Source organism: Dasypus novemcinctus, chromosome 12 (assembly GCF_030445035.2).
Source record: "Dasypus novemcinctus isolate mDasNov1 chromosome 12, mDasNov1.1.hap2, whole genome shotgun sequence".
NCBI classification, from domain to species: domain Eukaryota; kingdom Metazoa; phylum Chordata; class Mammalia; order Cingulata; family Dasypodidae; genus Dasypus; species Dasypus novemcinctus.
Genome location: NC_080684.1, coordinates 48,018,013 through 48,043,744, shown reverse-complemented (window position 1 = coordinate 48,043,744; position 25,732 = coordinate 48,018,013). Strand labels below are relative to the sequence as shown.

Sequence of the window (25,732 nt, the reverse complement as noted above, 5' to 3'; positions counted from 1 at the left end):
GATAATTAAAGAAGAGGCAGAGGTATATGAATAATTTTTTTCAATATGAAAAAGCAAGTCTGTTCTTACATTTTAATGAGTGTCTTTGATGTTATAAATATTCATAACCCCTAAAGTTCATCACTTCATTTGGGAAGAGATGGTAAACTGTCCAGCTTCCCCATTCCTACCTAGTAAGTATGTATGCAGAGTAGAGAATAAAATCACAGAGAATTTTAAAACAGTCTTTATCATAATTAGCCTCTGGATAAATAAATGTTGACTCTACTCATTTTTATATCTGAAAGGACAGATATTATTGAAGTTTTCCTATTACAGTGCCTAAAATCAAAATACTTAAGTTCCCTCTTAGTTCCCTCTTAAGTTCCCTCTTAATATAGCCATTATTATCCCCACAAGATCTGTGAGGAATAAAAAATTTGAAAGCATAGAACGAGGGATTTGCAGCAACCCTGCCTTTCCGTATTGTGACACATTCTGAAAGAAATGATTTGACTTATTACATGGAAGCAATGCAATTTGTTTTCTGAAAGAAAAATAAGTAGAGTCAATAATGTTTTCCTTGGACCTGTAGAAAGTTCTCTCTTGTCAATGGACATCTTATGATGAAATGTAGCACAGACTTGGAATCTGCTTTTGCACTGTACACAACTGTGTTATTTAAAATTTTGTTCTGATCTCTTCTTATCTTACAATTTCAATTGTAACCTTTGAAGTTACAAGGAAAAAAACTAGAGAAAGTCTCTTGAGAATGGCAGAAAACAAAGGACAGATATTATCATTTATTGCCAGACTATTTTTTGTCAAACTAGAGTGAACTATCCTACTGGTACCCATTTTAATAACCTCTAAAGGAATATCTGCCTCAGTGTTATCTATATGCACATCTTTATGAGACACACTACAAATTGCAATGGAAACAGGCCACAGATACCTTTTCTCATTAAAAAAAAAAGAAGCGCTTATGGGAAAGAGTCACTGAGCCACACTTAACGAGACAGCATCTGTGGTTCTCATTTAATAAGGCAAATACTTTTCTTTTAACAGAGGAATTCAAGGGCTCCACGGTGGTGGAACTGATGAAGAAGGAAGGCACTACCCTCGGCCTCACAGTATCAGGAGGAATCGATAAGGATGGCAAGCCAAGAGTATCTAATCTGCGGCAAGGAGGAATTGCTGCTAGGTAACTGCATCTCGGAGAAATGCAGGAGAAAGAACAGAGGGTGTAATTAATTCAAAAATTAAAGCTTCTCAGAAAAGGTCACTAATAAATAAATGACAGCTCCCATCTGCCAGGCAGCAAGTCCGAGCAGCGCACAGTGGGGCATGCCTCAGAAGCTGTTCCACATGTCTGCCCGCCTGGCTTTTCTGGCCCATGCCAGTCACGAGGGAGAACTTCCTGTCTTCTGAGGGGCAGCCAGGCCCTTGTAAGGTTTCCATTTTTTAAGTGCTGGTGTGGATCTAGTCCCTACAGGTGCCACTGAATAGTTGATGGGCTACAGTGGAGAGTGAGACACTGACCATCTAAATGTGGAACAAATGGTCCATATAATGTATGTGGGGGAACTGCCAGAGAGGGAAAGAGCTAGACTAGGAAGAAGAGTGTGGCACCCAACTCCAAATTTCCAGGTAAAATTTTTGCTTGTTCCACAGCTTCTTTATTTTTCTACCTGTGGGATTCTCCTTTTCATCCAGACAAAGAAGGGACAGAAGGCTTAGAGCAGGAGGTAGTGTTTTGTCCTGCTTCCCATGAGTGCATTTACACTAGTATTGCCAAAGGTAGACTGTCATAGATGCCAGGAAGGAGAGTTGGGGAAGAAGACTTAATTGATAGAGCGATTCTCGGTTTACCTCAAAAGGGTGGATGGAATGATCAGGTTTCATTAAGGGTCAGGTTAAAGCTCCCTAAGTACGGGATGCCAGTATTCTTGTCCACATCATCACACATTCAGCATTAGAGTCCTTGCTTTATAAAGGCAATCTGAAATAGTGATTACCATTGATGATCCACCTCTTCGTACAGCTTAGCGACTTAACCCAGTTGTGATTGCTCCATGATCCAAAGGCATTATTTGTAAGAAAAGCTGGTGTGGATGTGAGTACCTTAATCTGCTGTCTTCAAGGTGTTAAAAGACTTCTTTCCACATCCATAACCTCCTTTATTTTATGACTATTGTAGCTGCATAAGTGTCCAGAGCTTCTTCATGTTTAGCCTTTAAGCATGTGTCAATGGGGGAAAAAATACCCAGTTTTATTAATGCTGCAATTAAAAGTACTGCTATGCCAGTTAGATTCAGTACCATCAATCATCAGATATTTATTGTTTAAGGCACTGGAATATTTTACAGGTAGTAAATGAATATAATTAAAGATAAAATCCTTGATCTAAAGGAGCCCATAAGAAACTTGTAAAGTTTGAGAGCAATAACAACATTGCCAAATAATAGAAACAACACAAGGGTTGTCACAGAACATTTGTGATTAAGTTGCCAAATAAGTGACAGGAAACCTGCAGCAAGACTGACAGCGTGTACTTCAGGCTGGAGCCGATAAGGAAGGCTCTCAGAAGCAGGAGCGATTGGAGCTGGACCTATATAAAATAAACGAATTAGGTTTTTCTATTTGGGGAGAAAATGTTATTGAAAGTCCTTATCAGTGATGGGAATTTTAACTCCTGTCACTGGGCTGACTGCCTGCTCTTGAGTTAGGAGTAGAGTTTGACTAAAAGCCCAAGGGCAGCCAAGGTTCTGTTATGGTGGTGAAAAGAAATGGGAATATTACTGGAACCCAATACTTTCATTGTAGCTTCTTCACCAATACTCTTATCAGTCCTCCTGTTAGCAATAAATAGCAAATTAAGCTGACTCTTTCCTTGAACCTGGACTTACCCCCAGTGAAGATGCTGAAAGCTGTGAAATGTCCAAAAGGCAGAGAGCAAAAAGGACAGTAAGTGAAAAGAAAGAAAAAGACCTGGCATGTCCAGGATCTGGATAATCCGTTCCCAGAGAACCATCCCTTTATGGGATGAGCGGTTTAAAAATTTTTCATTTTGTTTTATTGGGTTTTTTGAAAGTGAAATAGCTAAATTTTTAGGGAACAATCAGGTAGCAGCAGAATCAGTGCAGGACTTCTCAAGTGTACCAGGCAGCATGAGTAAGAGGGATCCACTCATCTCATCCATCCTCAGCTGCACTCTTGCTCGTAGGGACCAGTCACGTCCTAGGTGGCAGGAGCTTCTCCTGACAAGCCAGGCTTCTAGGCTAGCGTGCTTACTCATGAAAGGAGAGTGGGAAATACAGTCAGATGCAACTGTGCAGAGGATGGGTCCATTCAACCAGCGTTCTTTATTTTGCAGAAGTGATCAACTGGATGTGGGAGACTACATCAAAGCAGTGAATGGGATCAACCTGGCCAAATTCCGCCATGACGAGATCATCAGCTTGTTGAAGAACGTGGGGGAAAGAGTGGTTCTTGAAGTAGAGTATGAGCTGCCACCAGTCTGTAAGTAATCACAACCCAGGGCCCAGCCAGTTGCACTGGAGTTCTTCCTAGAACAAATGACTTCTTATTCTTTTCCCTTTTGTAATCAGTGTCTCCTAACAGGAATGGCAGAGCAGAGTTTCTTTCTGAATTGAGAATATTGCTGTCTACTCAGGTAGCCATGAAATTACAGGGTGGATGTCCCATCAAGGTGACCCATGAACATCCTATTTGCTACTTAAGCTAACTTAATGAAGAGTCAACATATTTATAAGTTCTGTGTCTTAAGTTCCATGCAGTGGAAGCAGGTGTGGCTCAAGTGATGAGGCCTCTGCCTGCCATGTGGGAGGACCCAGGACCCTGGGGCCTCCTGGTGAAGAAGAAGAAGAGAAAGCATGCCTGCATGGTGAGCCAGTGCCCGCTTGGCGAGCCGAGTGCACACGCGGGAGCCAACTGCCCACATGACGAGCCAAGTGCCTGCATGGTGAGCCGAATGCCCATGTGGGTGCCCGTGCAGCGAGCTGAGTGCCCATGTGAGTGCCCGCGTGGTGAGCCAGTCCCCACATGGCGAGCTAGTACCCATGTGGTGAGCTGAGTGCCTGCGCAAGGGAGCCATGTAGCAAGATGATGACGCAGCAAAAGAGACAACGGGGAGAGTCAAGGTGAAGTGCAGCAGAGACCAGGAACTGAGGTGACAGCCAAAGTAGATACAACCCCAGGTAGTAGTGCTCCTGAAGGCTATAGAGACATCCAGGTCCCACGGTCATGGCAAAAGTTTGAATTTTATGGTACAAGTCAAAGAAAAGGGTCTATCTCTAAGGATTATTTCTCTTTCTGCTATGCTTAAAGAAATTAATAAGATCTTTGAGTTGAGGGAAGTTGAAGTGATTACTAAGCCTCCCCTTCAGGTAGCTTAGACAGTTAGAAGCAGGCTACCTGCAGTGGAGACCCTGTAAAGAGAGCTGACTCTAAAAGATAAGCTGCCCAAAGCTGAGACTGCTACCTCCCTAAAGAATCACAGCAATCTGAGGCTCAGCCAGCCCCAGAGTCCAGAAGGAACTCCAAGGAACTGTGTATGTATGTGTGTGTGTATGTGTGTAAGAGAAAGAGAGAGAGAAGAGGAAAACTTGAAGTATGACCTTGAGCAAGCCACTTTTCTGACACTCAGCTTCATCATGAAAATGAATTGGTTGGTCTACATGAGCTTTAAAGTTATTTTTAACTTTAAAATAATATTGATGTTTTGAGACTGTATTTAAGGAGAATATCACCCAACTTAGCTATTTTAGGTGTTTATGTATTAAACGTTAGTTTAAAACAAAGGCTTCAATCTTTTTTTGGTCATTGTAACCCCAAAAAGAATTTTCAAATGTTGTGTAGCCACCTAAAATTCTTTATCAGAAGTTTAAACAGTTGGAAAGGATGTAATTTCTGACAAGTTTTTTATTTTATATGTCTTTAAATACTGTTTTCACTCAAACCTTGGAGCTACAGATCTACCTCATTTATTGTACGGAAAATGCCTGCTATATAATCTAATTTGCAAAGGCATTTCTCACAGTTAAACTATCAGCTAAGTCAAACTAACTTTCTATCAGAAGGAGCCCTTTTTAATTTAAATAAATGTGTTAATACAGCCTCTTTACTTCTAAATTCTAATTCTAAGGTGATAGATGATGATGATAACAAAAATAGAGATGAGGGATGGAGAGGTACTGGGGGGAAAGAGAGAGATAAAATGAAAGAGAAAGAATGAATGAAATAAATCCTTCCCCCTTCAACATTCTTTACTGGAGGTCTCTCTGCTTTGCTTGTATGGGATTTTCCTTCAAGGAAGCTTGCATTCTCAAACTTCCTCTTTGTATCCTGCCAGGGCATTGCACCCTTGTAGGACTGATAATGAGAAGTATACCTTTCTGAGGTAAAGTAGGAAAAGGTTGGCTATAGAAGTAGAAGTGGGAAAGAAGAACTGGCAGACCACGGACATTCTTAGATGTCTCAATTTCAAGAAAATACGGAAATATGGATTGGGAGTCTAGAAAGTTATTCCCTTAAAGTTATCCATGCCCAGAAAGCCCCCAGAATTCTTCAGGTATCAGTGAGAAACTAGTATTCCAATATTAAAACTGTGTGTTCAGAGTTCCTGCCTTCTTTGAAACTGATGATTGATTTCGTTTATATTAATTGATATATTTTTATACCTAAGAAGGTTCAGATTTTATAAGCACAGAATCTACCTTACAAAGAGACCTACTTTGTAATTTTCAGTATTATAAGCATCAGTGTTAATAGCCTAACAAAGTTTCTTTTTTTTTCCAAAGATGTATTTTTTATTTATTTCTCTCCCCTTCCCCCCCCCCACCCCAAGTTGTCTCTGTGTCCATTTGCTGTGTGTTCTTCTGTGTCCACTTTTGTATTCTTGTCAGCAGCACCCGGAATCTGTGTCTCTTTTTGTTGCATCATCTTGCTGTGTCAGCTTTCGGTGTGTGCAGTGCCATTCCTGGGCAGGCTGCACTTTTTTAGCGCTGGGCGGCTCTCCTTACGGGGCGCACTCCTTGCGCATGGGGCTCCCCTATGTGGGGGACACCCCTGCGTGGCACGGCACTCCTTGCATGCATCAGCACAGCTCATCACACAGGTCAAGAAACCCTGGGTTTGGACCTCCCATGTGGTAGGCGGACGCTCTAACGGTTGGGCCAAATCTTCTTCCCCTAACAAAGTTTCTTGTTTGGCTTAGATATTTAAAAAGTTAAGAAGAAATAACAATATTCTAATACTTATTTTCAATAAACTTTACATTCAGCAGTATCGTATACTTAGTGCTTAAGGAGATTAATTTTGGAAACAGGTAGACCTGGGTATTATTTCTACTCTTCTCTTTCTGGCTATATGACTTTGGCCAAGGTTTTTTTTTTGTTTGGTTATTTGTCAGGAAATGAACCTGGGACAGCCAGGGTTCTTAATATCTCTTTGTTCTTCAATTTTCTCAACATAAATGGGAATTTTTAAAAAAATCTTCCTTACCAGGATTTAGTGAGAAATAAATAAATAACATAAGTACCATACTTGCCACATATAAGATACTCAATAAATGTCAGTAAGTAGTTGTTTTTAATAACAATAATCATCCTTGTATTGTTATTAGCAAATACATATTGTCTTCAGCTCTGTCCAAACATTATTCCAGCTGCTGTGGAAATGGAGGCAAATAGACCAAGGAGCTTACATTCCACTTAGCAAAAGAAATGCAAACACCTAACTATCAGTCCAATTAGAATGAAATAAATTATTTAACAGTGGCAAATTCAGAGAGAGCCCAAATTATTGAGTACTTAGGTCTAACCTGTGTATCCAGGAAAGCATCATAGAATGTGTAGTACTTTATCTGAACTTCAAAGGCTGAGCAGATTTTTGATAGTTTGAGAGTAGAGGTGAAAAACATTCAGGAGACAGGAAATAATATGAGCAGCCTCAAGAAGGTGGGACATGCTTGGTCAATTCTCAACAGAAAGAGACATATTGAATAACTTCTTTATTGAGCACCAGGTACAACTAAGCTGAAAAGATAGTTTAAGTCTGGATATGCAAATCATTTGTCTTTAATAAATAGCATACCAAATCTGAGCATACTTGGATTTATTCTGTTGGCAAAAGTGAGCTGGCTAAGGGCACGTTTTTTGGGGGTGGGAGGAGCAGGTAACATGGGGTCGTGACATGATACAATAAACATTTTAGTAAATCTATCAGCACCTCTTGCTGCATAATAAATCACCCCAAAACTCAGTGGCTTTAATTAACTCTCATTCATTCTCATTCACACTTGTGTGTGTTGGCTGAGCTGAGCTGGGCTCCCTTTGGGCAGCTTTTCTTCAAGCTGTGGGTCCCCATTTGGCTCAAGTCTCCTCCATCATTCAGGGATTCAGTCTGAAGGAGCATCCACTAGCCATTCCCTTGTGGCAATGACAGAGGGAAAGTAGGACAAGTCTCACCACAGGAGCACATTTCCAGTCTCTGCTTGCAACCCTTGACATCCCATTGAACAAAGCAAATCACATGGCCAACTCCAACAGAATGAGTAGGGAAGTATGCAACTCTTATTCTTATATTGAGGTAGGGGTTAGGGAGGCAAGAAAGGAGTATGTAATTTAGAAAAAATTGATCTACCGTAGTAAAATAAATAAAGAAGTATATGTATATTCACATGTAGAAATAAGGGACATACAGCTAAAATACTGAGGAGGAGTCTTTCTGAGTTTAGTTGGTTTCTACATAGCCCTTCTATGTACCAGTGCTGATTCTTTTGGGGAAGGTGCCCAAAATTAGACCTTTTTGTACACAGACATACATGTGAAGTAATGAATAAAATCCATGTGTCAAAATACAGAATGTCTAGTACTGAGTGTGAAAGCCCAGTAACCAAGAGCCAATCATGCAAATAAAAATTATAAAGAACAAATCTATTTCATTGATTATATTAAATATTAACTATATTAAAATGTACTCAGTATTCACATTTATCTTTGTGAATTATGGAGAGCAATGACAGGGGCAATATAAAGCTGTACATAATCTGAAGAGTCTTCATATTAACTTCAGACCTGATTGTAAGATTTTGTGATCAGCACGATTTAACTCAAGCAAAATTAAAATTACTGTAGTAGTATTCCCAGAACAGATACCCAGCCAGCAAGGGCAGGTGGCCCAGAAAAAGAATTTGGTTGCACATAATTGAAAGTTGATTTAATGATTAAATAAAGTAATGTTTGTAAACTACTTTGCAAAGTTCCTGGCATACAGTAGATGCTCGTAAATTGTTTCTCCCCATATCCTTTCCTTTATTCCCTTCCAAGAGAACTTAATCATATTCTTAATTTCTTCAAATGGCTTGTGGGTCATGAAAATTTTTTAAACTTTTATTTGAACTCAATTTTTTCATTTAATTAAAACTGTACCTCAAAGCTTTCATACTCTTTGTATGTACTGTTCCTGTTTGATTACAATAAACTGAAATTCCCCTGATAACAAGATTATGGCATTTAATTATATCAGCAGTATACCCAAACATTTGTTCAGCTGTAAGTTTATGTTGTTTTTTAGCAGATCCAAGTTCTGATTGCACTTTATATCCCAGCTAGATAGTATTGTTTTGTGTATTTAAAATGTATACTTTTCATAATTATGTCCCCCTCTTTGAGTGCTCAGAATCCCCAGTAATTAAAAATAATTGTAATTAAAGCTTAATTAAAGCCATTTGAAGTTTCCATAAATACCAAGAAAGTTCTTTTAAAAGATGCTTTTAAATTCTGTCTATACACTTCTTATTGGTGATTTTATGTAATAATCCCTTCAGGATCTGGTAGCGTTAATATAAAATGTGTTATGTGTTATGAACACAGCATTGGATAATTAGGTATCATTATACAAACTCAAAACAAAGATCTAAAACCATCAACTTACACAATTTACAAGTTTTCCTGTCTCTCTGCATGAAAGTATGCTTGTATTCACAATGATAAAATACTAATGTGGAAATTTTGTTTTTATCCTTTTTTAATGTAGCAGTAATATACTATATAACCAGAATTCCTCACCAATTTCTTGGAAGCAGTCTTACGGAATGTTTCAGTAACTTATACCTTCATATAATTTATACCCTTATATATGTGTGTAGTGTAATTAGAGAATACAACTTGGCAATACAATTTATTTTGTGAAATGATAGCAATAAGCAGGCAAATACAACATTAGCTTGATGGTATCACGTAAAAGTAAATCTTAATTTTCTTAGACAATAATAATATTCTGGAAAGTATTTAGAATTTCTTTTCCTCTGTAAGTTTATTTGAGTTGCTGATATATTTGTTTAACAATTTTTATCATGTCAGAATATCTATCTACATCAACCTATTCTGTTGATGGCACCATGAGAGTAACAGGTTTTTTTTTACCCTGTGCCTGCTGCAAAAATAAGAATAAAGACATAAATTATTTCGTAAGTTTTACAAAAATCATATTGTTTTGAATTCTAGAAAGGAAAAACAATTCTACGTGTCATACGAAGATTGCCCCTCTTCTTACATAGAGATTAAAGGGTGTAAATATTACTTTCTACCTAGAAACTATCTACTCAGAGGAAAGGAACTAGCTATAATTTTGTTTCACATAGACCTATGTTATTAACTTGTGCAAATGACTATTTTCTGGTAATTTGTATCATTATAATTATTTTTCTAAGATTTTCTTTAATAGGAAATTATTTGCATTTTATTACTCAAAGCAATAAATATTTATAATAAGGACAAAGAGTATTTTATGCCACATCAAAAAAAATTGGAAATGTTATGATTTAAGATTTATATCTCCCTCTCTCTTTTTTATATTCAGCTATACAAGGATCAGGTGTTATTTTCCGAACAGTGGAGGTCACATTACATAAAGAAGGCAACACCTTTGGGTTTGTAATACGAGGTAGGTGATTGTTAGAAAATATGAACTATCAAGATATTCCTAGAGAATTTATTAGTGAAATATTGGGAGTGAACTAAAAATTCATCCTCAAGAAACTGATGTTTCCAGTGTGTAAAGTCATCTTGTAATATTTGCACCCACTGTTCTTAAAAATAAATACAATCATGACTGGGAATCAAAGTGGAGTCCACATGATCTAGTTTATTTTCCATTCCTTAATACAGGGCAAGAAGCCACTGTTGTAAATCTTTGACTTTTGTCTTCCCTTTTATACTTTTCCATATCACTTAATCAAAAATGCTGAGCATGGTGTGATTTGGTTTAATACACTAGGCGTAAGCAACTTCATTTAAACTGTTTTCTTCTGGAATATATTGTGTTTTTGTAGCTTTCTAAAAATGGATGGAAGATAATTTAATCCCTTGAGAACCTATGTGTATCAGATATACAGCTTGTTCATTTAAACATATCATTTTCTTATGGGATGGATTTGATAAATATTTCAGACAACTCCAACATGCCTATAAAACCATTAATTCTGAGCTATAATTCTGGCCTTTAATACTTTGTTTTTCTTATTAGCAATTTCAAACCCTTAAAAACTATGCCTACATTAAGAATTTGTAATTCCTAGTATGAAATTACTAGGAACTATATAAGGATCAAGAATTTTAACATTACGCATATCTTGATTTGTTTTGTTTTTACCTATAAATATTGTACTTCATAAAAGTAAAATTTCTACAAATATTATTAAGTTAATAATTAAAATTAGCTAAGCATCTTAATAAATATATAGAGATTTGCATCAAAGAATAAAAGAGATGGGTTCAAATATATAGACTTGTCTTAAAGTCTTAAAAGACTGAGCTTTAAGCATTAGGTTCCATTCTGTGTCAATCATTTAGTAAATCAATCAATCAAATATTTATTAAACTCACATCAACATGTCAGCATAGGACTACTGAGGGCTATGGAGTCATAAAACAAGACTCCTATCTATAGGGAATCACAGTCCAGTGAATTTAAGACATAATTGACAAAGTGCCCAAGCAAGTACTACAGAGAATGGAAACCTAGGATCTTGTTGAACAATTTAGACCAGTATTTGTCACATTTTTCTGACCAAGGCTTATGTTTAGATGGAGCAACAGATCCAAAGGTCACATTTACCCTTCCTATTCCCAATTTTCTGTGTAAAAGAACTAGGTACATATAATGGAAAGTCACTGCAAAAGCTATTTGGGATTGATGGGTGGTATATACAAATATATTTCTGCAATATAGGTATGAAAGAGAAGTACACTTGAATTGCATGCATACAAGCCTAATTGTTGAAAAGCTCAAGAAAAAAATACTGTTAATTTAAATAGCATCACTAGTTTTCGTAGAGCTAATCACTAACAAGTCAAACTACTAATGAAAGAGCTAAACCAACAGTAATTTTTCATTAAGAAATAAAAAGAATAGAAGCAATTGAAGTCCATACCTCAAGACAATTGATGTTAACAAAACATCCTACAATAATTTTCAGAAATTTCAAACATCTGTGTGTGTGCTTGCATAGTAGGATCTTTGTAAAAAGTCCTAGTACTGCTTGATAAACAGTAGGCACTCAATAAATGAATGAATGGATGAGTGAATGTTAGTCTTGAGTGGACCTCAGACTTCTTAGTGTTATACCGATTTGAAAACCTTAGTAGCAATGAACCAATTTTTATTTATGAGTAACACATTTTGTAGGCTTTAATAACTAGTAATTGTACATAAAAATAAACTTTTGTGGAACAAACTTAAGGGCTTACATTTTTAGATCAGTTTGAGGCCCTTGTGGAGAGTCTTCCCTGCTCAAAAGTTAGGCCCACCCATCCCTTAACAATCATTGGTTATTTAAAAAAGGAGTTGCAGAATCAGAAAGTATCATGGGTTAGTATTATTGTGATGTTTAGCCTAATATGTTTAGCCAGGTAATGGTGCTCAGTAGTCTGGTCAAGCAAGCACTGTGCTAATTGTAATACAAGGACATTTCATGGACTTTAATCATCAGTGAGTTGATTTCATAGATGACTGATTATATCTACAATCAGCTAAGGAGATTGCTGTCAGCAATGAGTGATATCTCATCCAAACAGTTGAAGGCCTTAAAAGGGGAAGTGATTTTACCATTCAGAGAGGGAATTTCCAACTCTACCTCAGATGTCCAGCATCTCCTGGGAACTCATCAAGGACCTTCATCAGGGCCCCTGGACTTCTGCATCCCCACAGCAGTGAGAGAATTTTATGAAATCTCGTACTATTTATAGATATCTCCTGTTGGTTCTGTTTTCCTAGAGAACCCTGACTAAAATAGCTTGGTACCTAGAGAGGTTCTTGAGAAACAGAATCTTAAAAATGGGTTTTCTGAATTGTTTCTGGGATTTGTATAATTACCTCTCTACTCTGATTAGATTCAAGAGCACTGACTCGCCTTCCAGTAATCAAGAGGGCACTGACAATCCATGGCGTGAGTTGGCACTAGAAATACACAAACTATCAGCATGGGTACTACTCCTTCCATGCTTGTAAGAGGCAAGGATCTGGATGAGAGTGTTTTTAACACCTGTGAAGAGTTTTGTGGAGTTAGAAGGTACAACGAGGGAGCCGGTGTGGCTCAGTGTTTGAGCACCTGCTTCATATGTGCAAGGTCCTGGGTTCAAGCCCAGGTACTTCCTAAAACTAAAAAATTTTTTAAAAAGCTAAAAGTACTATGGATACAGTTACAAAAGAAAGAGATGAGATAAAGGCTTCAAATATGCAACCTAAATGCCACATGAATGATGTAAAAGTTTCTATGTATGCTCTGAAAGAAAATCTTGTTTCATGTAGCCACAGACTTGAGATCTCTGAAATCTAGACTCAGAGTCTCGTTGTAGCAGAGTTACAACAGAAGCTAAAATCTCAACCTTGCAGGGTGTCTGTTGTTAAAGTGAGGGCATTGATTGGAAAGGAATAGAACCCTGAGAATTGGGATGGAGACATATGGGTTGGTGACGATATCAGTGGGCACCTTGAAACCCTAAATTCTACAGAGACTTTGCCAGATAAACCTGTAGTGATCTGCCCTTTGGAGACCAGACAATGTCAAGCTTGTATCACCAGACTCCAGCCTGCCCCAGGGAGTCCAGACCTCCTCCCAGTCCTGAAGTGGATACCAGTCAAACTAAAGCCTGCACTGCCCAATCTCTACCCTGCCCTGAGGAATCTGCCATCCAGCTTCCCTCCCCTGAAGAGATTAATCCTGTCTCATCAGACAAAAACCACGAAAGAATGCCCTGAGATCAGTAGTTTGCAAGGCATTTCTAATCCTTCTCTTTACCCACCCCCACCATTCCTCTTCTATTGCTGGATTAAAATCACAAACCCCCAAAGGCAAAGTACAAATCATGACCCATGAGGAAGTATGCTATACTCTAAAATAACTGCACAAGTTTTCCAATTTATCTAGACAGAAATTAGGGAAATATGTGTGGGAATGAATATGGATATGGTGCATCAGGCTGAATTTATTGATATGGGTCCATTAAGCGGAGATTCTGGATTCAGTGCTGTAGCTCGAGGGGTCAGAAAGGGCTCTAACAATTTGTTCGGGTGGCTCACTGAAACATGGACCAAAAAGATAGCCTAGAATGTCTGAGGTTGAGGTGCCCGATTTACCCTGGTATACTGTAGATGAGGGGATCCAAAGGCTTAGAGAGATTGGAATGCTAGTATAGATTCACCATGTAAGACCTGCCTACTTCAGGAATGTCCAGAGAATATACTTTTAACCAGGACTGTGAAGAATGAATTTGTAAAACTAACTCCATCTTCCCTGAGGACATCTGTGGTTGCTCTTCTCTATAGTCCAGCTATTACTCTGGGAACTGCTGTCACGGAACTAGAATCCTTAAACACCATGGGGATGACTGGATTTCAGACTGGTAGAAGCCAAGTAGCAACACTTCATCACCAAAGACAAGATGGGCATGGCTGAAAGACAGGCACAAAGTAGCAAGAGTCTGAGGGGGTAGATGTGGCTCATGCAGTTGAGCACCTGCTTCCCACACAGGAAGTCCTGGGTTCTGTCCCTGGTGCCTTCTTAAAAACAAAAAAATAAATAAAAAGCAAACTAATGAGAAAACCAACTCAGGGGAGCCCATGTGGCTCAGTGGTTGAGCGCTGGGTTCCCACATAGGAGGTCCTAGGTTCAATCCTCAGCCATGGTACCTCAAAAAAAAAAGGAAGATCTGAGTCACATAGAGCTATGGTATTGGCTAATAGATTATGGGATGCCTAAAACTAAAATAGATAGGCAGTCTAAATTCCTACTTGATCTGTGTAAGCAGAAGAGTTCTAGGTCAAGTGAACAAAACCCTAACTTGAATTAGAGAAGCAGAGAATCATGGCCCCTTAATCAATTCCTAAGCTTCAGACAGTTTACAGACCCAGAGCACCTTGAATGACAGAAGGCCAAACCCTTGGGGAAGGATCCCATTACACTGACAAAAATTTATACTGTTAATCATCCTCCCACCTTTCCACAAAGAGACCTATGGCCTTTTACCAGAGTAATTGTACATAGGGGAAAAGGAAATGATCAGACATTTCAGGGATTATTAGATACTGACTCAGAAGTGATATTAATTCCAGGGACACAAAATATCACTGGTCCACCAGTCAGAGTAGGGGCTTATGGAGGTCAGGTGATTGATGGAATTTTAGCTCAGGTCTGTCTCACAGTAGGTCCAGTGGGTCCCCAGACCCATTCTCTGATTATTTCCCCAGTTCCAAAATGCAAAATTGGAATAGACATACTCAGTAACTGGCAGAATCCCCACACTGGATCCCTGACTTGTGGACTGAGGGCTATGGTAGGAAAGGCCAAGTGGAAGCCACTAGAACTGCCCCTAGCAAAATAGTAAATCAAAAGCAATGCCAGGTTCCTGGAGGGATTGCAGAGATTAGCACCACCGTCAGGGATTTAAAGGATGCAGGGGTGGTGATTCCCATCACATCCCCGTTCAACTCTCCTATTTGACCTGTGCAGAAAACATACCAATCTTGGAGGATGACAGTAGAGTATCATGAACTTAACCAGGTAGTCACTCCAAATGCAGTTGCTGTCCCAGATGTGGTATCATTACTTGAGTAAATCAACACATCCCCTGGTACCTGGTATGTAGTTATTGATCTGGTAAATAAAAATAAAGGGACCTTCCACTCGGTGAAATTTCTAGGTATCCAGTGTAGAGCATGTTGAGATATCCCTTCTAAAGTGAAGGATGAGCTGTTGGATATGCCCCTCCTATGACCAAAAAAGAGGCATAACATTTAGTTGGTCTCTTTTGTATGTTGGAGACAATACAGTCCTCATTTGGATGTGCTACTCCCATCCATTTACCAAATAACCAGGAAAGGAGCTAGTTTTAAGTGGAGGTCAAAAGAAGAGGGGGCTCTGCGACAGGTCCAGGCTGCTGTGCACAGCAGATCCCACAGATCCAATGATACAGGAGGTGTCAGTAGCAAATAGAGATGTGGTCTGGAGACTTTGGCAGGTCCCTATAGAAGAATCACAAAACAGACCTTTAGGATTTTGGAACAAAGCCCTGCCATCCTCTGCAGATAACAACTCTCCTTTTGAGAAACAGCCTTTGGCCTGCTACTGGGCCTGAGTAGAAGCTGGACACTTAACCATGGCCCATCAAGTTACCATGAGACCTGAGTTGCCTATCATGAGCTTAGTATTATCTGACCCACCAATCCATAAAGTTGTGCATAAAGAGAAACACTCCACCATGAAGTGGAAGGGATATATATGAGATAGAGCTTGAGCAGATCCTGACGGCACAAGTAAGTTACAAGAGGAAGTGGCCCAAATGCCATGGTCACCCCTCCTGCCATATTAACTTCTCTTTCCCAGCCTACAGCTTTGGCCTCTTGGGGAGTCCATACAATCATTTGACTAAGGAAGAGAAAACTCAAACCTGGTTTACAGGTAATTTTACATGATATGTAGGTACCACCCGAATTTGGACAGCTGCAGCACTGCCATCCCTTTCTGGGATGACCCTGAAGGACACTGGTGAAGGCAAATCTTCCCAGTGGACAGAACTTTGAGCATTGTACCTGGTTGTTCATTTTGCTTGGAAGGAGAAATGGCCAGGGGTACATTTGTACAGTGATTCATGGGCTGTTGTCAAAGGTTTACCTGAATGGTCAGAGTCTTGGAAGGAACATGAATGGAATATTGGTGACAAAGAGGTCTGGGGAAGACGCATGTGGGTAGATCCTTCTGAGTATGCAAAAAAAAAACACGCAGATATTTATTTATATCCCACATGAATGCTCACCAGAGAATAACATCAGCAGAGGAAGATTTAATAATCAAGTGGATAGGATGACGAGCTCTGTGGCTAGCACTCAGCCTCTTTCCCAAGCCACTACTGTTATTGCCCAATAGGCTCATGAACAAAATGGCCATGGTGGTAGGGATGGAGATTATGCATGGGCTCAGCAACATGGACTTCCCCTCACCAAGACCAATTTGGCTATAGCCACTGCTGAGTGCCCAAACTGCCAGCAGCAGAGACTTAGCACCTGATATGGCACAATTCCCCAAAGTGATCAACCTGCTACCTGGTGGCTGGTTGATTACATTGGACCACTTCCAAAATGGAAGGGGTGGCAATTTGTTCTCACTGGAATAGACACACACTCCAAATATGGGTTTGCCTTCCCTGCTCACAATACTTCTTCCAAAACCACCATCCATGAACTTACCATATGTCTTACTCACTACCATGGCATTCCACACAGCATTGCTTCTGATCAAGAAAACCCCTTCACAGCAAATGATGTGTGGGAACGGGCACATGCTCATGGAATTCACTGATCTTACCATGTCCCCATTATCCTAAAGCAGCTAGATTGATAAAATGGTGAAATGGCCTTTTGAAGACTCAATTACAGTGCCAGCTAGGTGGCAGTACCTTGCAGGACTGGGGCAGTATTCTCCAGGAGGCTGTGTATGCTCCAAATCGGCATCCACTCTATGGTGCTGTGTCTCCCATAGCCAAGATTCATGGGTCCAGGCATCAAGGGGTGGAATTGGGAACAACACAACTCACTATTACCCCTAGTAATCCACTAAGAAAGTTTTGCTTCCTGTCCCTGCAACCTTAAGCTCTCCTGGTCTACAGGTTTTAGTTGTAGAAGGAGGAGTACTGCCACCAAGGAACACAACAATGATTCCATTGAACTGGAAGCTCAGACTTCTACCTGACCGCATTGGGCTTCTTGTGCCTCTGAACCAACAGGCAAAGAAGAGAGTTACTGTACTGGCTGGAGTGATTGATCCTGACTTTCAAGGGAAAATAGGACTTCAGCTACACAATGGAGTTAAAGAAGAGTTTGCCTGGAATACGGGAGATCCTCTAGGGTGTCTCTTAGTACTACCATGCCCTGTGATTAAAGTCCATGGAAAATTGTAACAACTGATTCCAAGCAGAACTAACAATGGCCCAGAATCTTCAGGAATGAAAGTTTGGGTCACCCCACCAGGCAAAGAATCACTGACAGCTGAGGTGCTTGCTGAGGGTAAAGGGAACATAGAATGGGTAGTGGAAGAAAGTAGTCATAAATATGAACTTCAACCATGTGACCAGTTACAGAAATGAGGACAATAATTCTCATGAATATTTCTCCCTTGTTTTGCCATGAGAATGTATATGTGCATAAAATGACTGTTTTTTCCCCTCTTTCCCTTATTATATGATGACATATGTTCTATTTGTTTCATGTTGTAATATTTAAGGATGTCAGTTTAAGAGTAAATATTACCCAAGGACTTTCACCCTATTCTGGAGGGAATTAGTACATTTCTGGTTGTATGTAGGACAGTAGAATATTGTAAGGCTGACATAAATCTGTTACTGTTTTTATTTAGAGACTAACTATGATTTACAATTGTGTGCATGGCTGCCAAGTTGACAAGGGATGGTGTATTAGTAAGCCAAAGAGGTGCTGATGTAAAGTACCAGAAATCTGTTTTATAAAAGGTATTTATTTGGAGTAAAAGCTTACAGTTACACGGTCCTAAAGAGTCCAACTCAAGGTACTTAAGAGGTACTTTCTCATCCAAGACAGTTGCCATGTGTTGAAGCAAGATGGCAGGTAGTCTCTCCTTGGTCTCGCCTTCCTTCTTCTTTTTAAGGCTCCATGGACCCAGCTTCTTCCAATCTCAGCTGTAGGCTGGCATTGGCCTCTTCTCTCTTTCCAGGGACACAGGATCAAAGTTCTCTCCTCTTCCATGTCATGACAAAGTTCTGTCCTCTGGCATCTATAGAGCTCTTTCTCTTTTCTCATGTATCTTCTTCTGTGGTCTTCTTGAGTGAGTATCCATTTATATAGCCCACTAAGGGTGCAGGGACTCAACCTGGAGTCATACCCTATGAACATGGTTGTATCAAAGCCCTAATCGTAACATAATTTAATCAAAGACATCTCAGCTGAATTTAATACAATCAAAGGGTATCACACACAGAGGAAGAGACAAGTTTACAAACAAAATCCTTCTTTTTGGAATTCATAGATAGTATCAAACTGCTCTACATGGATTGTGATAGTTAGGAGAACATGTCAACTTGGCCAGGTAATGGTGCCTGGTTTTCTGGTCAAGCATGTACTGGGCTAATTGTAATACAAGGACATTTCATAGACTTTAGTCACCAGTGAGTTTATTGCATAGATGACTGATTATTCTGCAGTCAATCAGTTAAAGGCCTTAAAAGGGGAAGTGATTTCAGCATTCAGAGAGAATTCCCAGCTCTGGTTTGGACAGCCAGCATCTCCTGGGAACTCATCAAGGACCCTCATCAGAGCCCCTGATTTGCAACCTGCCTTCCAGAAGTTGGACTTTTGCATCCCCACAGTTGCGTGAGAGAATTTTATAAAATCTCATGCTATCTATAGATATCTCCTGTTGTTTCTGTTTCCCTGGAGAACCCTGACTAATACAATTATCATGGCAGTGAAGACTGTATGGCACAGGTAGGATTTGAACTGAATTTAGATAGATAGAGAATAATACGAGGACAGTCAAGAAGATATTCCAGACAAGAATGGGAACATAGTCATTTAGGTATTGGGTATTTTCCTATTAAACCAATTGGAATGAGACTTTAAAGTTGATGAATGGAAATTACGTTTCTAATGCTTTAAGTCAAAGGTTCTAAATCTTGATTCCCCAGACAATAGAATATTGTATCCACAGAATGAAAAATGGTGTTCCGGTCCAAACTTTGCATAGTTAAATGTCAGATGGTCTGGGCTACAAGGAATAGTACTCTAAGTTGCTTTTCACTTTCTTCAAGGAAACCTTCTCTTTCAAGGCATCTTTAAGTATAAAACTGTAGGTAGATCTACTCATTGAATATATGCTGTCAGATCTCCAAATTTGTTCTGCATTGTGCCCTTGGCATTGATAGCTTTAAAAAGCATTTAGGTGATCCTAGTGTGAAGCCAGGATTGAGAACATCCCTGGTCTCTGGGTGATCTCTGATTTCCTTTCTAACTCAGAACTTCTATGACCTAAGTAAATTATATATTAAACTTGACTCATTGTTTCAAATAATGATAAAAATGCCATGATCAAGACATTTCAAACTATCTCAGACTTTAACATGCATTCATTGTTTTATATTTAAATTTAGAGCTCCAAATCTCCAAAATTATGGAAAGGCCTGTTGCTCCCTTCAGCCCCTATCTTTTGTTGTGTCAAAAGTCCTCCAAGGAAAAGCGCACCCATCTTTTTTTAATCACCTTACAAAAGAGAAGTTACTTTTTAGATTTTGTAAGTGTGGGTAAGCATTTGCCATAACTTATTGTCATGATCTTAATTTTTAAATTTTTAAATAAAAGAGTGGCATGACATTGAATTTGGTGAATCCCAACAAAAGATTATGTTTTTGAACTAATTTATTTCTGTGGCTGTGAGCTCCTTTGATTGCATTAGACTCAGTTAAGGGACTTTTATTAGATCACCTTATCAGATCACTTTTGATTGGATCAAGTTAGTGAAGCATGATTCTGGCTGGGTCTCTGCCCTCTTACTGGAGCCTTATATAAATGGAAACAGAGAGAAGAGACACACATAAAAGGGAGCTCTGCCATTTTGACCTGGCCATGTGAGAGAACTCAAGGATCTCTAGCAGCCAAAGCTGAGGCACAAAGCCTCCAAGAGACTGGCCCATGGAGCAGCTCAAGGCTGAATAGAATAGCCGTATATATACCTAATAGGCAACAGCTGGGCTCCGGGAAAAAGCATGGCAGCCAAGGCTGAGAGAGGAGGCCTGGAAAGAGACAAGCCATATGGCTGATTGTTCACAGCTGAGCCTCTGGAGTCAGTGAGCCTTGAGGTGAAGGCAGGACCTGAAAAGAGATTGGCTGCCATCTTGCAGGATGCCAGGTTCACTAGTAGCTGACTTTGGTGAGAAATCATATCTGATGGTGCCTTGATTTGGACACTTCACAGCTTTGGAACTATAAGATTTTCCCCTAATAAAATGCCCATTTTAAAAGCCAACTTATTTCTGGTACTTTACATTGGCAGCCTCTGGCAAACTAAGACAAGTGGTAAATTTCCAAGTTCAGGTAAAGAGGAATTTTTAAGGAAGTCATCAAACTGAATAAAAGAATAAAGTCCTGAAATGGAGTTTTGACCAACCAGCTGGACTGAATAAATTACTTGTAATAGAAACTAGAATAAAGGAAAAGTGAATGTCTTTTAATTTTTCTTTTATACTAATCTTTAAGTTAACTACTCTACTTGTGCCAAGTTGAGGAAATGACAGTCTGTTCCACAAGGCAAACATTAAGGAAGTAATAATTTACAATAACATTCACATTTATCAGATTCTGGCAAACTGGAGACCACCCAGATGGGCAACCAGAATGGTGATATATGAGGAAATTAGGTCACATAAGAATAGATAAGGAAATTGGAAATGTTCAGCCTTGCAAAGATGATATTTAGCAGGCATATGATGACTCTTTTTAAATTTCAGGAAAACTTTCTTGTAGAAAAGAACATAAATTGTTTTACTATTCTGAATAATGGAACTAGGGCCAAGGGATAAAAGTTTTAGAAAGACAGATATCAGTTGCATATTAGGAAGAATTTCTAACACTAATAGATATGCAATAGGGAATAGACTGTTTCAAATCTACTAAGTAGGCCAATACCAGTGGGTCTCAAGCAGAGACTAGGGGAGTACAGGAAGTTGTACAAAGGGATCCTAGGTTAAAAAGAGAATTTACAATAAATTGCCTTCCATCGGAGTTTCTATGTTCTAAGAATTCTTGTAGAGAAATTTTCCCTATAAAAATTAAATCCCTATTCAAGCTTCACAGTCGGCCAAATTTGTCCACCAGTTTTAATAGGTGCCACTTTAGGCACTTGAATTCCTTCCTTCCTTCCCTCTCTTTTTTCCTTCCTTCCTTCTGGGCTTCCTCCCTGCTCCCTTCTCTTTATACTTGAATTCTTTTCCATTAACTCTATCGTGTCAGATTGTAGACCTGATCTACCTACTTTATATCCCAGTTTCTTCATCACCTTATACTTTTTCTCTAGCTGGTGGCTTAGCCAGTTTTGTTATAATTAGTTGATGCTCTTGGCCTACCAGTTATTATATATTTTATATATAACTTCTCATTACAGCCACATATTTATTAAGAGGTGAAGAGATGATGACTTCAAAAAATACTCCATTTGAAATGAATAAGACCTTTAAGGCTGTTAGATGCCAGAAGGAAAACGTTATGTTTTTCTCAATACATCAACAAATATACTTTAGTTTCTCAGCTGGCATTTTGTAAGTGAATTTTCTAAATGGCAACAATGAAAGCATTTTAAAGCCTTATTTCTTTTCTTTGCTAGGGGGAGCACATGATGATAGAAATAAATCTCGTCCGGTTGTGATAACATGTGTTCGCCCTGGAGGGCCTGCTGACAGGTAAACTTCATCTTTCTGTGTCACTATCTAAATAGATATTAAGCTGGGGACTTGGGCAAAGAAATTGATAGTTAGAAATTTCATAGTAAAAGGTAGATATTAAGTAAATATGCTAGAATGTAAAAATTGAAAGAGATTAGGCTGCAGAATCAGAGAAAACAAGGTTTAACTCCAAATTCTACCACTTACTACCCTATGTTTTTGGCAAGTGACTTAACATTTCTGAGCTCAGTTTCCTCCACGGAAAAAAATATGGATACTGACACCTACCTTGCAGGGTTCTTCAGTTTTATCAAAGATTTCAGATGCATGGTGCCTTTCAGAGGGGCTGCCAAACCAGAGGCACTTAATAAAAGGCAATTGTCTCTTTTAAAGCTAGCGCTGTCATATTTTTTGAATGTAACATTTAAAAGAAAATAAAGAAGGAAAAAAAAAAAAAAAGCAAGCACTGGAAATGCATTATCTCCAATTGCTCATCTTCCAGCCTGGAAAAATAGGCAGTGGTGGTCTGATTCTTACTATTATTATTGTTATTATTATTATTACCTGCTGCTGATGCATGTCAGAATGGAAGCAACTTTTAGTAAAAGAGTATCGTTGAGAGCTTTCTCTTCCTTGGATTTACTCTCCCTTGCTTTGCTAATTTGAAAATTTAAAAGACATCTCTTTCGGCTTTCATTTCATACTTCTTGAGGTCCCAAGTAAACTCACAACTTAGGTGTTTCAAAAGGTCTCTTTGTATTAGTTTCCAACAGTGAATGTAACTCCAAAATGATGGATGAGCACAACTCCTGCTGTCAGATACTCTTGAAGGGCTGATGGAAAATACTCTGATTACCCCTGGCTCGGCACTGTGTTTCAGACCAGGAATAGGTTTTAAACCTTTTTTTAAAGTCGAATAAATAAAAATAATAATATTCTTTATAGAGCACTTACTATGTCAGAAACTGTACTGTTTCGCAGATATTATTTTATCCTTACAACCACCCTCTAAAAGAAGTATTTTTACTCACATTTACAGATGAAAAAACCTAAGCCCAGTACAGTTAAATGACTTGCCAGCTAGTACGTGAAAGAATTAGAATAGGAAATCGGGCTGATTTTCCTTCAAGGCCCATTGCCTGTATTAAAGTATACTGCCCAAGCAGAGGCCAACACAAAGTCAAAAGCGCCAGAGAAATTTGTGTCTTTTTCCCTTTTCATGCCTCTCTTGTGAACTCTTCTTCCTGAAGCAAAGAATGTTTTCATTTCTTATTAACATGTGTAGGTACAGTGGACAGATTAGTCTGTGAGCAACTTATTACCAAAGTAATTTAGGACTAAAAGAAATCTAATAACTTCAGGAAAAAAAATTTAGAAGAAAACGACTTGGAGAAATATCTAGATAAAAGTGATTTAATATTAACAGATCATTGTTGTTCTTCCAAATCCTAAACTTGTAATTCTCCCATTAGCTTTCTCATCTCCAAGACGCTCTCTGAGGCCTGCCTGCCTGGGTGTTACTTTAGTGGTGTCACAAATGACCTGAGGCGTTCTCTCCCAAAGCTTGAGTGTCTATGGTCACAGCAGGGAGAACAGTATTTGCCTGCCTCTTCCAGGGACTGTGAAACTGAATCAATTTAATGACTGCCAAATGGCCTTATAAATCAGTAGGAAAATTTACAGACAAGGGAAATTTTTTACCAGCGCTCCCTATCCCTCTCAGGTTCACCGGTAATAAATTGAATGAAATCAGCGGGTTTTTCTTCTCACCTGGCTTTGGGAAAATAGGTGAATGCTATTTCCTGGGCTCTAATAAATCAATTTTTAGACATCCAGGCAAAAACCTTGAGAAAGGGAAAATGTACCTTTATTACTTTTGGACCCCAAGCATTAACTGTGAGCAGCTCAGGTATTTGCTAATGTGTAGTTATTTTCTCATTACCAATTTTCATGTCACAGCAGTTTTCTGTTTAGGGTAGCCTCTTAACTCTTTTACTGTCACCTTTGATGCTTAAAAGGAAATTGCAAATGGGATGGGTGGCAGAAAGTGTGAAAGAGGCAATTTCGCTGATTATTAATGCTAAGCCCCATTATACTAAATTAATAAAGCTGTTCCTTTATTCTCCCTTCAGAGAGGGCACAATCAAACCTGGCGATAGGTTGCTCAGTGTGGATGGAATTCGGCTTCTTGGAACCACGCATGCGGAAGCCATGAGTATTCTTAAGCAATGTGGGCAAGAAGCAACGCTGCTGATAGAATATGATGTCTCAGTCATGGGTATGTCAGAGTCCTGGGTGTGAACGCTAAGTGCTAGAGCATGTCACTCTCCATCCCTGATAAGCTGCCTTGGATTATGTGTGAACTATTCTGCCCTCCTGTAGCAGCCACAGTTCCATCAGGGCTATATCATTACTCTGCTTGGGTTCAGGAAGAGGTGAGTGGTACTTTTCAGTAATTTACAGTTTTCATGTCGATAGGTTCTATAATAAGGCCTCATTCTGTCAGAATGTTTCACCTAGCAATCAGCTCTTATATATGGATTATCCTTTGGTGGTATTTCTCCTCTCCAAATCACAAAAAATAGTATTATTAACTTGGGGACTGGACTTTTTCTTGTCCTACATGGAGCCTGGGAATAGTGGAGGATTCCTTTCCTTCTTGTAACTGCACAAGCTGGAGCCAGTGAATCAAAATTAATAGAAATGACCATTCATTTTATCATCAGACTTAGAGACAAGGGAAGAAGAGGGGACATACAGTAACACTGATTAAAATGGGAAGTTGAGTGCAGTGTTCTTTCTTTAAATAAGGCTTCTAAAACAAAGTGGCTCCGTTTTTACCTTCACACCTATAGTAACGCTGGCAAGCTATTCTCATGTGGCTTTTGAATGTTAAGAGAGAGACTAAATTGTGTATAACATTTACTAAGGCAGAAAAATTATGTGAGAATGAATTGGAACTTGAATTGAAACTTAAATCATATTAGAAGTTCTCCTTACAATTATCAAACTTGATATGGGACCTAACTTTAACAGCAAATTTTATGCTGGTGAAATGTAGCGGAGAAAAAGAAACTTATTCTGTAACTGCAAACTTCTTTCTTTCCCACTCTATTTGATTCACGTAGAACAATGTTGTTTGGGAATATTCTTAATCTGTCTGCTAGACTTAATTGTCCTAAAGAAGTACGAGCTTTCCTAAAGGGCTTAAAGTATGAGATTTAAGGAGTTCTCAGAAGGATACGTGGTACAATATCAATGGTACAAACCCTGACAGGTGCAATTCGAGAATGAATATTCCTTCTTCCCTCTTTCTGCAACAGACCTCCCTCCTTTTTCCTTCTTTCTTTCCTCCTTCCTTCCCTCCTTTCTTACTCTTTCTTTTGTTTCTTGATTTTTTTAATTAGATTGAATTAGGTTTTGAATTAAATTTTGAGTTAGATTATGGGGTTCTGTTTTAAACTGTACCAGTTACTACCAATGAATTTGGGCTGTAATACTTAATTTTTCTGGGCCTTAGTTTCCTCACTTATCAAGAGAGGATTACCAATGCCTATTTGAAAAGGCAATTGTGAAGATAAAATAAGATTGTACAGGTAGAATGCCTTATACATTTTAAATGATTATACAAATGGATTATTAACATTAAACATTAAAACAGGTATTTGGCATATTTAACTTATTCATTCAGTCTACAAATACACTGAGCTAAGGGAAGTTATCAGGAATGAAAAGATAAAGCAAACAAACTATACAATCTGAAGAGAAACCAC

General features: G+C 38.8%; 1 protein-coding gene across 31 annotated transcripts in view; it reads left to right on the top strand.

Annotated features, from left to right (window-relative positions):
* GRIP1 (glutamate receptor interacting protein 1) overlaps positions 1–25,732 on the top strand; it is a 746,896-nt gene that overhangs the window by 578,046 nt on the left and 143,118 nt on the right. For all 31 annotated transcript variants that reach the window (XM_071218929.1, XM_071218930.1, XM_058308390.2 and 28 more), the window contains 5 exons: positions 1,048–1,183; positions 3,356–3,501; positions 9,865–9,948; positions 21,902–21,977; positions 24,092–24,237. In XM_071218929.1, coding sequence (XP_071075030.1) covers positions 1,048–1,183; positions 3,356–3,501; positions 9,865–9,948; positions 21,902–21,977; positions 24,092–24,237 — 588 coding nt within the window. The remainder of the gene's footprint in view (positions 1–1,047; positions 1,184–3,355; positions 3,502–9,864; positions 9,949–21,901; positions 21,978–24,091; positions 24,238–25,732) is intronic.